Below are 16,780 nucleotides of genomic sequence, written 5' to 3'. Positions count from 1 at the left end.
TAGCAAAACAAATGTCCTTGCCAGGATGGGCAGGAAGAATACCCAGAGAAAGACCATGATCTGGTGGTTTGATACAGTAAAAAAAAGTGCATTAGAAGATAGAAATATAAGATTTGATAATAGTAGAGGTCATGACAGAGATTAATTTGTAAGAAAATGGGAAGTTAGTAATGATATAACTTTTCATGTAGTATTATTGTAATATTCTGTACAGTCAGGAACTTGATGATGGATTTGAGTGCTGTTTAGAATTAGTAGAAAAATGGTATTATGAAAAAAAAAAGGGATATTTGGAGTCTAAGAATGCAGTATTTTTGTACAGTGCAGAAATGAGAAAATCAGCTTGAGAAAAGGAAGTAGAGAGAGAGAATTCTGATCTTTTCTAGAAATTGCTAGTTTTCATAGGTATGAGGAGAGTAAAGTTTTCTGTATGAATCTACTCACACAAAGTTATATATCTGTAGTATATTGGCATTAGTACCATGGGTGAGATAAGGTAATCCAGAAACTCTGCCCCTATAGACCAAATGAAAATTTTCAAGCCAGGCATCTAATGAACACAGTGAAATTTGTTAACTTAAAAGATTTAAACGAGCATCAGTGCCCAGAGTGGGATCCGAACTTACTCTGTATTAATTGGAGAGTCGATGCACAATTCACTTGGCCAATCAGGCTGACAGTGATATGCTATCAGAACATAGTTGTTATTTTCAAGAAAAAAGAACTGTGTTTTGTAGCATTGACATTGCCAAAATGCTCTCACCCAGCTGGAAAATTGTTAGATCAGTGTTTAAGTTATAGAAGATCTTGAAATGTTTAAGTGCCACCTGATTTGTCAAATGAATGGGGGGGGGATATACTGTCATTAGATAAACTATGGATTAGATTAGATTCATGCATGAGAAAGGCACAAGTACTGACCAAATTATTTAGAATAATTAATGCTACATGGATTTGATTGGCACTTTTTTTTGGTCTCACAACTACAGGCTGTCAGAGGGCTGAGGATATTTTTTTGATAATTTTTTTATTACTTCATTTACTTTTTTTTGTTTTCTAAATTATTTTTTACATAGTCCTCAAACCTTGCTCTACAGGTCAAACACAGAACATTTTTCAAGACACTTTAGTGCCCTGTAATCATAGGGGCAATGCTCTCACACCAGACAATGAGATACATCTCCCAACTAGATAGAACAGAAAGATCTATGAATTATGATCTATGAAAGATATAGGATTTGAAACTGCAGCCTATTGATTCAGGGCAGATGCTTTAATTACTCAACCACCAAGGCCAACATGGTATAGCATGAGAATTCATTATAGTTCACCATAGTGAGAATTAATCATATATATTTTTGTTCACCTAACCAAAGGTAGGTAGGTTAAAAAAAATGCAGTTTTTTATTTTAAAAAATTATTTATTTTTTTATTTTTTTACAAAGGTGGTCGAAAAGTTCTCGGCCTTCGCCATAGATGGCAACACTATCGGCAAGATTTTTTTTTCTAAGTTGGTGCATCTGTCATAAGTATCCATGTGAAATTACAAGTCATTCTATCAAGTAGTTTGTTTTATACAGCTGTCTGAAGCAAAAGTATTGTCTGTATCCCTTGAAATAGATAATATTGAGTATCATGCGGTTATAAAATTCTTTGTAAAAGAAGGTTTAACGCCAAAAGAAATTCATTCGAAGTTCATAAAACTTTATGAGCACTCTTCTCCTTCGTTTTTGACAATTAAGAAATTAGCTGCTGAGTTTAAACGCAGCCGTATCAGCCTTGAAGATGAGCCAATTGAAGGATGTGCAACAACACCAGAAATCATTGATCAAGTGCACGATATGGTATTCGATGACCGGCAAGTCAAAGTGTGTGAAATTGCTGAGACTATAGGCATTTCAAAAGAATGTGTAGGATATATTTCGCATGAAAATCTCTGAACAGTAATTGGGGTTTTAACAAGAATAAAACTGATTTTGTGCATTGATTTATTACTATGGATGAGACTTAGATTCACCATTACACACCAGAATCCAAACAGCAGTCAAAACAATGGACAGATGCCAGTTGTTCAGCGCCAAAGAAGACAAAGTCGGTTCCATCAGCAGAAAAGGTCATGGTATCTGTGTTTTGGGATGCTAAAGGTATTTTATTAATTATCTTGAAAAGGGTAAAACAATAACCGGGGAATATTATTCCGATCTTTTAAGCAAACTAGACTCAGTGGATGTGGCTTTTGCACACCACGGCGCTTGACCGCATGAAGGAAGACTTCCTTTCAAATCTAGTCGGTGACTAGAGGAAATTTTTCAAAGCCTTTTTTCGACTGGTTCCCGAGTTAGTTGATCTCTGGCACGGGCAAGCAGTTTTTTTTTTCTCCCAGAAGCTTGGGTTTTTCGTCCTGTAAACTCAAAAAAATCTACCGTAGAACCCACACTATTTCAGACATTAAATATATTGTATGGTAGGGACCACAAGATGGCGGCACTGCACTTGTTGAGATGCCTCTTCACTTCGTGCCGCTTAATTGGTGATAACTTTGGGCCAGCTATCTCTGATTGGCTACCAGTGGAGATTGAACTGCCCACTCATTCTCCAAAAGTTAGGTCTAAAACAGCCTTGCCTACTCCCTATAGGGGAACAAAATGGCGTTAGCTGATTTTATTTATTTTATTTTTTTAGAAAAATTTCGTGAGAAAAGACCCAGTTTGCAGAAGAAAAAAAATCATCTTTCATCAGGACAATGTACCTGCCCACAAAGGTGTTTTGGCAATGAGAAAATTAAGGAATCGGCACTGTGAATTGTTGGAACATCCACCCTATTCCCCAGATTTGGCTCCCTGTGACTTTTATCTCTTTCTAAAACTAAAACTCTTCCTCGCTGGTCAGCGTTCTTCTTCGAATCAAGAGGTGACTGCAGCTGTAGAGGGGTATTTTGCAGATCTTACTAATAAACAGGGCGTGATAATGATGCTGGAGCATCGCTGAAATATATATATTAGTCTTACTGGTCAGTGTTTTTCATTGAATCAAGAGGTGATTGCAGCTGTAGAGGGGTATTTTGTAGATCTTACTGAGAACCACTACAGGGATGGGATAATGGCACTGGCGCATCACTGGAATAAATGTATTGGTCTTAAGGGAGATTATGTTGAAAAATAAAAATAATTTTGAAATTATAAATTAATTTTTTCATTGTTAGGCCGAGAACTTTTTGGACCACCCTTGTATGTTGAGCCCATACATGAGAGATCGGTTGATCAACCTATTATACATTAGCACCATGTATGGGTAGGTAATTTACTGGTAATATGAAGGTTTGTGTGTTGATGTGCAGAGGTTAGAATTATTATTATTTTACATTAATAGCTTAATGTTTAATAATTATAAGAGAATGACATGCCTAGTGAAAGTTATTTGTTGTTTTTGTTTATGCAACAGCAATTTTGCATAAACATTTCTGCTAACATAGAAGTAAAAATGCACAATTTAAATAATTTATTGTATTCTAAGAAATTTTGTAATAAATGTCATTATCCTTTGTGTATCTTTTACAGGACACATCTAACAGTCTTTCATGAATTTTTTTTTTTTGCTTTTCTTTCCTGGTCTTTTCAACTCACTTAGCTGATTTCTCCATCTCCATCCTAGATTGGAGATGGAGGGAAAAAAGATAACATCCAAGAATGTTATCTTTTATTTATAAATATAGATAGCCTATATTTTAGTATCTATGTTGCCTTCTCATTTCCAATTTGATCTCTTGATATGTTTGTATGCATAATTACATTTAGTAAAATGATTATCTCACCTGAACAAAAGAGGAGAAAAAAATTTTTTATCATACAATGAAAAAATGCTTTCTCTGTCCTTTATTCACTTAAAAGAAATCAATAATATGATCTACTTCTACAATGTGTGTTTTTGAATTGCTTTGCTTGTGCCAAAATGCTTTCTTCATAATTTATTTCATTTCAAGTAATAAAGTATTTGATAACCTATCATATGATATATTTTTTAAATTTAAATAAATATATGTCATTTACTGATCAGATATGATTTCCCCTACAAAAATGAAATTTTAATTCATTTTAGGATGTGGATTTAGTTCCATCTGATATAGCAGCAGGACTGATACTGCTTCATCAGAAACAAGCAGCTGAAAGTGCAACTAGAAGATCTACTTCACATCACTCAGAAACTATGTCTGCACAATCTCCAGATTCATTGACTAGTACAGGTAATGGCATTTGATAACTTTTAATTTTCTGATTCAGTCATCTGAGTCAAAAAAAGTTATTGGCTACCAGTGGAGATTGAACTGCCCACTCAGTCTCCAAAAGTTAGGTCTAAAACAGCCTTGCCTACTCCCTATAGGGAACAAAATGGTGTTAGCTGATTTTATTTATTTTATTTTTTTAGACGAAAAAATTCGTGAGAAAAGACCCAGTTTGCAGAAGAAAAAAAATCATCTTTCATCAGGACAGTGTACCTGCCCACAAAGGTGTTTTGGCAATGAGAAAATTAAGGGATCAGCACTGTGAATTGTTGGAACATCCACCCTATTCCCCAGATTTGGCTCCCTGTGACTTTTATCTCTTTCTAAAACTAAAACTCTTCCTCGCTGGTCAGCGTTTTTCTTCGAATCAAGAGGTGACTGCAGCTGTGCTGCAGTTACCTCTTTCGAAGTTAAAACGTTAAAACCTTTCATCAGGTAATAGTCTAAAAAATTAAGACTGTTATATCTATATTTTCTTCTACTTTGTATATTCCTATCGTTGTTATTGTCTTTACCACTGTTATCTACACTCTCCCATACAGTAACTTCCTTTCTGGCTTCTGTAATAGTTTTCTAATAAGTTAAATAAATCAGCTATCAGTTTCTTTTTCTTAAACAAACCATGATTCAGGCCGCTCCCAAAATTTTGTCACGTGTAATCCTTTCATTCATTAGGGCTTTGTCTATGTATGGGACAAGGCCCTAAATTTATGTCCTCTGAGACAGTCTGCCTGTTAAATATTGACGAATTTATTTTTATGCTGCGCCAGCCAATACAGTGGATAGATAACTGTTATCCAAGGAGGCTGTCTGAGAATAATACACAGTAATAAAATTTCAAACACTAATCTAGCTATTCTCACTTCTCTTTGTCTTACATGCAGTCGTGGCCTGAAAGATTAAACTACCTTCATATGTCCCTCCGCTAGGTTTGTTAGTAATTTTTATGAGTGGCTATTTGAATTCATAAAGTAGGCTGGATTCAGGCAGATGATATAAAACATATTTATTAAGGCTTAAGAGATATACAAGAAAAACATGAGGTACAAGATTAACTTAATCACCTTCCTAGCAAAATTCTGATATCAATACTAACGCTATAATGCATAAATCCTAACTTGGGCCATAGAGCTCCTATAAACCTACAATTTTTCAGCTTAAATTATCTTATCATTAATCACCAAGGTCACTAATGATCTCTCACAATATATCAAAGTTATTTCACATACAGATCCTTTCTAGGGAAACATTCTTCCAAACAGGGACAGGTTACTGCCAAATGGGATTATCACTAAAGTTCTCTACAACTTGTCCATTCATAAATTAACCTACAGAGTTTACTCATATTTTTAATTGGAAATCAGATACGTTAACATTCTACGTTACCATCCCATGGAATGACTTTCTGTTCTGTCTTCAGCCTTGTCTGGACATCAAGGCACCTTTGTAGGCTACCGTTCTTCAGGTCACTTATAATAGCAGCACGATCAGGTTCTCCGAGTCGATAAGGCGATGTGCCGTTCTGGTCTTTCTCTGGAACCGCAGGAACACATCTATATCATCGGTCACTCAATATAGCTTAGCTATTCTGTTATGAAGAGATAGCTATCTCTGCCTCACGAACCTTGATAAGCCTTTCATGACTTCTACGGCCGACCCGGAATCATCCCATTGGCGGAGGTGGAGAGCCGACGTCCATGAGTGCAGGAACCAAAAAAGCCTTGTGTGGGGGGAGCTTGACCCTTATATTTTCCCTCTCTTTCTCGGAGATTCTCGCGCTTAATTACGTTGATTACTGCACGGCATTCATTCACTTGTGCGTGCCGTTCTAGCTTCGCTTTCCTTATAAATTCTCCTTCCCTCAGGCCATACGTTGTACTGGACGGTTAAAGTGTGATCCTTGGACTTTAGCTTACATTCAACTTGCTTTCACACAATACATAGAATGGGATAGTTTAATTAAATAATAATCTTAAATAAATTCCTTCATTTGACTCTGTACCAAACGGGTTAAGTCACACATTTCTTAGACTAGACATTTCTTCAGTTTTGCCATAAATTATAATGTACATTTCAATTTCCATACCAAAACACAACATTCTCTGCCTACAATTGAAGGTGGTTGTTCCTGAATACTTTAAATTTTTTTATTTTCAATTTTTGATTATTCAAGACGCGACAAGACAATTCTGCATTTATTTAAATGCAAATTAATGTCTATATAATTATGTTAAATCCTCTGAGATTTTCCAAGAGTTTTATTTAGAAAATATGTTGTGGCATATTTCTAAGTATTTCCTGGGATGAAAATTTTTCATCAGCAATAATTCACAAATCCAGAACCTGCTTCTTCTTTTCCTATGTTTTTGATGTACGTTTTGAAGATTATTCCTAATGCTTTTTAAATTCTGTCTATGAACAAAAAAAAAAAATAAATAAAATAAGTGTTGAATTGCTACTAAAAATATATTGATGAAATCGTGATGCTCATAAAATTTGATATAAACTGAAAAAGACAAAGCTATTTTAGTAATGGAACAGCTCCTTTTTTCCGTCAAGGAGTTTTTGAAGTTAAGGATAACGTGGTATTTGGAACTGAACATGATTAGAGTTGAGATGGTGTGTAATTAAGTGTTGACAATGAAGAACTAATAATTGAGCATAGAGATACTTATTAGGTAACCCAAAAAATAAAAATAAACAAATTAATTAATTAAAAGAATAAACTCTCCTGATCTAAAATAATGTAATAGTAATAGGCCACTATGGGTCAGTGATCGCGCAATATACAGCCTCCTTCAGTCAAGTCAACCATGCCTTCTTGTGGTGTAGCCAGTTTCTACTAAAGGGTCTCTGGCAACAGTGAGTATTCCTGCTGTAAAGGGATACCTTCCTGGTTGGAGTAAATGCCATCTTGTCTTAGGTGGTAGATAGCTTTCATCATCCTGTGAAATACCACCACCTTGCTTATTGGGGGACTTGAAGTGGTTACCACCACTAAAAAAGGGTGGCACACCATTTGGCAATTCCTATAGGTAGAGATGACCTGCTAATGCTTCTGCCTGGTATCTCCACTTGGGCCTGGCTCCCACTGAAGAGACCTCAATAAAGGTCGAAAGTAGTCTGGGTAGTGGCCCTTCCTTTAATGCATAACATTAGACATATCCGCAAGGAGATGTGTTTTGCATTATAGGAGATACTGAGATAGGAGTGATGTTAGCTTGCTCCACCTTTGCAACGAGTTGTCCTGGTGTTGTACCACCTTACCCCAGTCCTGAAGATACTTTCAGGCGCAGACTTTGTTTGCTCACACTTGGATAAAGGATTAAACTAAATTTATTATGGTTACCACCACATTGGGTTCCCAGAGCAAGGGTTCGGTTTCCCCCTCTCCCAGTCTTATATAGGCAATAAACAGAACTTCAGAACTGCTTTATTGCTGTACTGACCAAACCAGATGTAAATGATTCTTTTAGAATGCTTCCTGATCAAAAGGTGAATGATCTCGCTGCCAACTACTATCCAAGGTCTTGTCTGGAGGGAGAAACTGGATACTCTCTGTATGGGTGACTTGTTCAAGAGTCTATTTTCTCCCATTGCATGTTTCCCATCCCTTTCTCTTCTTTTTGTATCATTAAACATGAAATTAAGTCTAAATAAGTATAATACTGTTATCTCTGCAGTTCAACAACAACAACAAAAAAAAACCTCTTTCTGAAATTCAAAACAAATTTAAACTTAAAAATCAAAAAAAAAATAATAATAAAAATCTTTCATATTACTTTACCAATATCTGTAGCATCAACAATAACTTAAATAACATGCGTCATCATCCTCAGTCATCTAAACCTAATGTTTCTGACAACCTCAAATTTCTACTAAATCAACTACAGCTTATCTTAACTGTCAAAATTATTACTTTTGTCATAATTTGGACAGTCATAAAGTACCTCCTTTGTGACTCCTGTCATAAGGGAGGTACTTTTGCTTTTATGTGTTCTGATATTCCTTGCCAAAGGATGTCTAACCTAGAATCTCACCTTTTTGACCTCCTGTGGCTTAAACTTTCTCTGCCACATTTTTCATTCATCTGCTGCCTCTACTGTAACCCCAATTCTGAAAAGCATTCTGACCTTTTTTGACCTATCTTTAAAGCTTGATTTCCTACAGTCAAAATTTCCAAACACTAAAGTCATCCTTCTTGGTGATTTCAGTGTTCATAATTCTAATTGACTTCCTTTTTCAAATTTCACTGACCAAGCTGAAAGAGAGGTAGGGATTTTTACTATAAGCAATGACTTAAAACATGTTATCTACCTATCAGAATTCCTGACAATCCTCTTCACTCATCCAAGATTCTAGATATTTTGTTAACTAGTTCTCCTTCCAGGTACTCTGTTCAAGTGACTGCTCCTCTTACATTTCTGACCACAATCTTATCCGAGTTTCATCTCTGCTGGAACATCCTTCCTTCAGCCATTCACAACCTCGCATGCTCTTGCATTACAACAATACCAAGTAGAAGGACTTGCGTGATTTTTTCCTCCTCTTTTCCACTCCATGGTCAGACTGCTGTTTTCATTCTTCAGATGATACCTATTGTGATCTTGTTACAGAAATAATCCATTTTGATTAGATTGTATGGTCTTCCATAAGTTCATAAACCAGGTATTCCGTTAAGATCTATACAGTCTATAAATCCCATTTATAGACTGTATAGGTTGTCCCACTTATAAAATTTCAAAATTTTTATCAAATTTACTCACGTCTTCAACTAGAAAAACAGCTACTTATATAAAAAATACTTTGGATTTCAAAAATAAAGTTTCGGATCTTCATTTGAAAGCTTTAGATATTATGATTAGTTTAGATGTTGTTTTATTATTTACTAATGTTCCTTTATCTGACAGCATTGAATTACTACAACAAGAATTTCCTTCAGACATTGTTAAAATATTTTGATTATTCTGTAAAATATTACAGAATCATAATATTATATATTATGATTTTGTAATATTCTGCTTATTTTACCTTTAAAAACAAATCTAAGGAACAGCAATGGGCAATCTTATTTCTCCTGCTATCACCAACTTCTTTATGGAGCACTTTGAACAATGTATTTTTGACAACATTTCACCTAGACCTACTCATTGGTTCAGATATGTAGATGACATTCTTACTATCTGGAATGGATGATGAGGAAGAGGAAGTTGGACATTTTATGTGTGCAGGAGACAAGGTGGAAAGGGGGAAAGGCAAAGGAACTGGGAGACGGATATAAATTGTTCTACTCTGGAGCGAATAACGAGGGAAGAAATGGTGTAGGAATTGTGTTGTGTGGCAGAATGAAGGGCAAAGTACTGGACGTGGGTAGAAGGAATGACAGGATCATGTGAATGAAATTGGGTCTTGGAGAAGAGCGGGTGGTCGTATTATGTGTATATGCCCCGCAAGTTGGTTGTACAGCAGAGGAAAAAGATGAGTTCTGGAACGTGTTAGATGAAGAAATGAGGGAATTGGAAAAAAATGAGATGGTGATTGTCGGAGGAGACTTGAACGGGCACATAGGAAGACAGAATAGAGACTGTGAAAGGGTGCATGGTGGCCACGGAGTGGGAATGATGAACCAGGAAGGAGAGAGGGTTGTGGACTTTGCAGTAGCGTTTGATCTGGCAATTGTGAACTCGTTTTTCTACAAGAGGGAAGAACATTTGATAACATTTAGGAGTGGTAACAACAGCTCACAAATTGACTACATTTTGACCAGAAGAAAATATCTTAAGGTTGTGACAAATTGTAAAGTAATTCCAACAGATCAAGTAGCACAACAACACCGACTGCTGTGCACAGACTTTAAAATAAGATCGAAGATAAGAACTTCTGGATGCCATGGGATGAAGACAATTAAGTGGTTTCACTTAAAAGAGGAGAATGTGAGGAATCGTTTTAGGGAGAGGGTGTTAGAGAGGATTTCGGATGGACTGGAAAGTGTACAAGATTGGTGGAAACATAATTCAAAAGTAATCCTGAGCTGTGCAATCGAGGTGCTTGGTGAGACATCTGGAAAGATTAGAGAGCAGAAGGAGGGTTGGTGGTGGAATAATGATGTACAAGTGGCAGTGACAGCTAAGAGGAAGGCAAAGCAGAGGTGGGATGAGTCGAGTGGAAGAGGACGGAGAGGTGCATAGAGAGAGAAAGCAAGAAGCCAAGAGAGTTGTGGCACAGGCGAAGGCCATGGCATATCAAGATCTGTATGATCAATTAGAAACAAAGGAAGGACAGAGAAAAATTTACCAACTAGTGAAATGTAGAAATAAAGCAGCAAAAGACATCTTACATGTGAGGCAGATCAAAGATGCTGAAGGAAGAGTATTATGGAGGGATGTGGACATAAGAAACAGATGGAAAATATACTTTGAGGGACTTTTGAATGAGGAAAATGCAAGGACTCACAGAGGAGATGGGCAGCCTTCTGAGGGGATGGTGCAGAACATCAGTAGAATGGAAGTGACGGAGGCCATGAAGAGGATGAGGAATGGAAAATCGGCGGGCCCCGACAGAATTCCAGTGGAGGCATGGAAGGCACTGGGGGAAGAGGGAATTGACCTGCTGTGGGACCTGTTCATGAAAGTTTGCCAACAGGAAAATATACCTGAGGAATGGAGGGAGAGTACTCTTGTTCCCATCTACAAGGGTAAAGGGGATGCACAAGACTATAAAAATTACAGAGGAATAAAGTTGATGTCCCACACAATGAAGATCCTAGAAAGGGTTCTTGATGGTAGATTGAGGAAGGATGTGGAGATTGCAAAGGAACAATTTGGCTTCATGCCTGGTAGATCAACAACAGATGCTATCTTTGGGTTACGACAGATGATGGAAAAATATCGAGAGAAACAAAAGGAGCTACACCTGGTATTTATTGATCTGGAGAAAGCATACGATAGAGTACCAAGGCAAGAAGTATGGAGGTGTCTGAGGGAGAAGAAGGTGCCGGAGAAATATGTCAGGTTGATGCGGGAAATGTACAGAAATGTGAAGACAAGTGTTCGGACCTGTTTGGGACAGACAGAAAGTTTTCAAGTAACAGTTGGTTTGCATCAAGGATCAGCATTAAGTCGGTTTCTGTTTAATATTGTGATGAAGGTGGTAACAGAGGAGGTGAGAGAAGATGCGCCTTGGACAATGTTGTATGCAGATGACATCTTGCTGTGTGTAGATTCAAGAGAAGAAGCAGGAACTAAACTGGAAAGATGGAGAAAAGTACTGGAAGAGAGGGGTATGAGACTGAACAGAAGTAAGACAGAGTATATGTGTTGCGCAGTGGGTGGTGGTGGCCAGGAGACAGATCTGGAGCTGGAAGGAAATGTCATCAGAAAGGTGAGAGACTTTAGATACTTAGGTTCAACAGTGGAAGAAGATGGAGGAGCTGAGAAGGAAGTAGGATGCAGGATACAAGCGGGTTGGAGGAACTGGAGAGAGATGGCTGGAGTGTTATGCGATAAGAGGGTGCCGATCAATCTGAAAGGCAAAATTTATAGGACAGTAGTGAGGCCAGCTATGACATATGCTATAGAAACTGTGGCCCTGAGGAAAAATAACATCAGCAGGATGGAAGTAGCAGACATGAGAATGCTTAGGTGGATGTGTGGTGTGACCAGAAAGGATCGTCTGAGAAATTACTATGTCAGGGGAACAGTGAAAGTTACGAACTTAGGAGCGAAAATACAGGAGGCAAGGTTGAGATGGTTTGGTCATGTGATGAGGAGGGAGGACGAATATGTGGGAAGAAGGGTCATGCAGATGGATGTGCAAGGAAGGCGGAAGCGTGGGCAGCCAAAGAAGAGATGGAGGGAGCTGGTAGAAGTGGACTTGAAGATGAAGAACTTGGATGTGGTGACAGCCCAAGACAGGAAGGTGTGGAGGAGACTCATTACAAACAATGACCTCACTTAAGTGGGAGAAGCTGCAGAAGAAGAAGAATAAGATTTTTACTATCTGGAATGGCTCTTCTTATGAATTACAACAGTTTCTCTCTAAATTAAATGCACTTCATCCAAGGATCCAATTCACCTTAGAGGATGAAATAAATAAGCAGTTAGCCTTTTTAGATCTTTTAATTCTTCATCAACCAGATGGTAACCTACATTTCTCAGTTTTTAGGAAGACTTATACTGGCCATTATATCCATGCTGAATCTCATCACCATTCAAGTCAAAAGGCTGGAACTATTAAAACTCTGGTTCATTGGGCCCATTCCTTATGTTCTTCAGATGAGCTATTACAGAAAGAATTGCAACATATTTCCATGTTTTTATCTAATGGTTATAAAAATTCTTTCATCAAAAGAGCATTGAGGAGTTTTGGTATTATCTCTACCTCTTCAAATACAGAAGAAATAACTAGTATTCCTATTCCTTATGTGCAAGGCATTGGTGAATGCATAGCAAAAGTTTTAACACCACTGAGTATTTTTGTTGTCTTTTACCCCATCAGAAATTTCCACCTTTCTCACTTTTCCAAAGGACAAGCTTACACATCTCAATTATCTAGATGTTTACCAGATTCCTTGCTCTTGTGGGTTATCTTATTTCGGAAGAACACAAGTCTTATATTCAATACCTTGAACCTGAACAGTCTGGACTTTCAGGGCATGCTATCAACACTAGACATAGAGTTCATTGGAACAAGGCAAGAGTCCTTCGCAAAAGTTGCTTCGTCATGGAATGGCTTTATAAAGAAACGTGAAACTTTACTTCACTCTTCTAACTTAAACAGATCCGATGGTCTACATCTATCCCCTTTGTGAGAGATAATACCTTTTAAATCAGCTAATCTTTCCTTACTTTTTTTGTAATTGTGTGTGTGTGTGTATATATATATATGTATATATTATTTAATTTTTTCTTTATTTTTTAATAAGTTAGGAAATTTCATGACCTTTTTTAGTTATCTTACATTAGCTACTTAGGCGGTGCCTTTTGGAATTGTCAGTTATTGTTCTATTAGCTTTGTACTGAAGATGTGTTTGATACTCAGGCGAAAATTATACTAATAAATAATATTTTATGTGAGTTAATTCTGGTATTATAATTTTTTTAAATAACAACACTATTTCATGCTATCAAACAATATTGTAAAAATTCATTCCAGCCTTACACCTTCTTAAGGGTCTTCATGTATTTCTTTTCCTTTTGGGTGACATGTCATTCACTTGGCAAATCCATTTATTTCTGTAATTATTTATCAAATAAAAATAATTGATTTATCGAGAAAGAAAAAACTTTTAGGACTAAACTTGAAATCTGAGTTGATTAAAATTATAAATGTTATTAAATGAGACCATCTTCTTCTTAAACCCATCCATCCCTTAGTAGTGAGTATAGTCACTCCTCTGCTGCATCCCCCAAGGGCAAGTATTTATGGCTTTAAATCTTTGTGTTCACAGGGCCAGTTTACCTGTTCTGAGGGACAAAAAACTTGTTCCTCAGAGACTTTTCTGAGACAAAAAACCCTCTACTTCTTATCGGTCTACTCACCATTTGATTGAAAATACCTGAAAAAGATTTCTCATGTCATAGATGGGATTCAAACTTTAATTTGAATCCCATCTATGACATGTATGATGTGACATATATGAGACCATACAGGTGTTAATTTCATTTCTTTTCCTTGTGAAATTGAAAGTATTTTAGTTGCTTAATTTTGTTGTCTATAATAGAAGAGTTTGTCAGATTAGTCATCCTGTTGAGTCCTTGATATGTACATGGTGTTATCAAAAAGTACAGTGAATGTTAGAATTTAAAAAAAAGTTTATTAACCTAAATACAAATATAAAGTAATCTCATTCAAAAGTAGTCTCCTTAGCTTGCCACAGATGTCTGAACGTTCCAGCCACTTTTTGAAACAGTTCGGGAGTAATCTTTCTTTAGTTCTTTCAGGTGCATTGTCATAACCACTTCGGTTTCTTGTATTGATGCAAAAACTTTCCCTTCTTTGTTGACTTCAACTTTGGAAAGTGCCAGAAGTCACAGGTTACTAAATCATACAAATATGGCAACTGTAGGCACACAGTAATTTTTTGTTTGAGAGAAACTGTCAAATAATAAGATGTGTGGCATGTGCATGGAGCATTGTGGTGCATCATGAAATCATTTGCCCATTTCTGTGGTATCTTTTCAATTCACATCATTCCACAAACATTCCAGAACTCCTTTATAATATTCAGAATTAGAGGCATTGCAATTTGTAACTAAAGACATTACAGTTTACTATAATGCCTCTAGTTACAAACTCTGGCTACACAATCCCCTTTAGATCGAAAAAAAATATTCAACAGGACATTGACATTGGATTTTGATTGATGCATTTTCTTTGGCTGAGGTGAGTTGGGTGTTTTCCATTGTGAACTCTGAGTCTTGGTCTCAGGATCATAACTGTACACCCAAGATTTTGTCTCCTGTTATGACGTTTTGGAAAAAGTTTTGATGTGAAGTCACACAATCATGGAATTCCAACAAAATTGCTCAACCCTACTCCTTTTTGTGATAGTGATGTAGAACACAGGTACACAAAAACTACAACTAAGTGAGCAAATTCACCAATTTAACTCATCATATGACTGACAGGCAAAAATCTCAGCTCTGGCAAAGTCCGAAGGGCGGATGGATGGCAAAATTATTCCTTTGCATCGAGAAGGATCTCAGTCTGTGGATGCAAATTATAGACCAATTAGTATCTCAGGAGTGGTGGCAAAAGTACTGGAAAAGTTAATCAGAAAGAGAATTCAGGAATGGGTGGATAAGAATATGATACTCTGAGGTGCAACACGGCCTTGTGAATGGTCAGTCATACTTTAGTAATTTACTGACGTTTTATAATAGAGCAATGGCTGAGTTGGATAAAGGGAATGGCTACAGGATGAGTCTGCTAGATTTTGCATTGATAGAACACAGTGTGTAGAGGCTTAAGTGCTGTGAGAACATCGAGTGAGCAAATTCATACCACATTGAACTCTGTTATGCAAATTGTAACAAGTGGAAATGGCTATTGAACTGGTGATATGGATAAAAGGGTAGCTGATGGACAGATATAGTTCACCCACCGTTTGTAGATCTCTCCTTGGCATTTTGCAAGAATAGTCAACACTCATGCTGAAGGGGAAAAAGAAATGAAGGATGTATGAATTGGCGCCAACATGCAAAATCACATGCTTTCTTGTCTGTCGCTGTACTAGTACTAGCTTGATTTTTGTTGTCGCTTTTTTGCATTATTTTTTTATTATTAATTTGTATGATGGATCCAGTACAGTCAACAAGTTCTGTTGTTAAACGTTTCAGTAGCTCTTGCAAAAGAATATTGAATAATGTGCTGGCATTCTGTGAAAAAGAATCGTCTCCTTGTTCCCCTTTCTCAAGTCATAAAACGTGCAAGTGCAATTGCGGGCGTATCAGGGTCGACTGTTAAAAGAATTCGTAAGGAATCAAACAGTGAAGGTAAGCCAAAACCTAAATCTCCTAAAAAAAAAGCACCAGAGGAAAGAAAACCATCGAAACCGTAGTTTTGAATGATTTTGATGTAGACGTTATAAGAAGAACTATTCACAAATTTTACGTGGTCAAGAAAAGAGTGCCAACTGTTTCGAAATTGATTCCTGTGCTTAAAGAAAAAAATTAATTTTCCTTGGAAAAGAGAAACTTTAAGGAAAATACTTCATGAAATCGGATTTTGTTTTAAAAAGTCCCAGAATAAAAGGAAACTTATCATGGAGCGAAGTGACATTGTTTTATCTAGAACGCAGTATTTGAGAGCAATAAGACCTTTCAGGGAGGAGAAAAGACCGATTACACAGTCCAACACAATTTTTGCTGACTTTTATATGAGACTTGTTTTTTACTAATTTGGGTGCTCTGATTTCAAATATCAAACCCATTTTTCTCTATCATGTCAGGTTTTTCTCCTCTATGGCATTTTCTTTTTGCTAATTTGTAAGTTTTTGATAGTTTTAAGGAGGCAGTACTATTTAGAGGATCAAAAAAATCGATTTTTTAATATTATTTTCTGAAAGTATGTACTTTTAAAAATCTGTTCCTAACTTTTTATCAAGAAATTCGAAAAATTCCCGAAGATATAGCCTATTATTCAAAGCGGTGCGCAGATCAGAATCGGAGCGCTCACCGCTCTCGCTTGTTAGTAAACGAATAAATGCATAAGAACCTGCAACAGCACGTACTGGCGCTTTGAATGCGAGAGAGGCCGATAATTAGATACATAACTACTTAACAATATTCATTAAAAATTACAAGAATATTTATAAAAAAATAACAATTTTACTTACACATGAGTTTCAGGGAATAAATTTTTGTTTGTAGCAATTTCTGCTGTGTGTTCTGTTTTGGCAATCCCTTTAAATACTCCAACAGTAGTCGGCCATCATGTGAGAATCCCATCTTCCTTGGTACCAATCTTCCATAGTTTTTAAGTCTTGATGAAATCTTTCGC

At 36.6% G+C, this 16,780-nt stretch overlaps 1 protein-coding gene across 1 annotated transcript in view; it reads left to right on the top strand.

Moving 5' to 3' along the window:
* LOC150097350 (diacylglycerol lipase-beta-like) overlaps nucleotides 1–16,780 on the top strand; it is a 290,177-nt gene that overhangs the window by 128,132 nt on the left and 145,265 nt on the right. The window contains exon 7 of the mRNA XM_090407293.1: nucleotides 4,096–4,240. Coding sequence (XP_090263419.1) covers nucleotides 4,096–4,240 — 145 coding nt within the window. The remainder of the gene's footprint in view (nucleotides 1–4,095; nucleotides 4,241–16,780) is intronic.

This window comes from Typopeltis vanoorti, chromosome 17 (assembly GCF_054136105.1).
Source record: "Typopeltis vanoorti isolate ZY-2024b chromosome 17, IOZ_Tvanoo_1.0, whole genome shotgun sequence".
Taxonomy (NCBI): Eukaryota; Metazoa; Arthropoda; class Arachnida; order Uropygi; family Thelyphonidae; genus Typopeltis; species Typopeltis vanoorti.
This window is presented reverse-complemented; position numbering and strand designations above follow the sequence as displayed.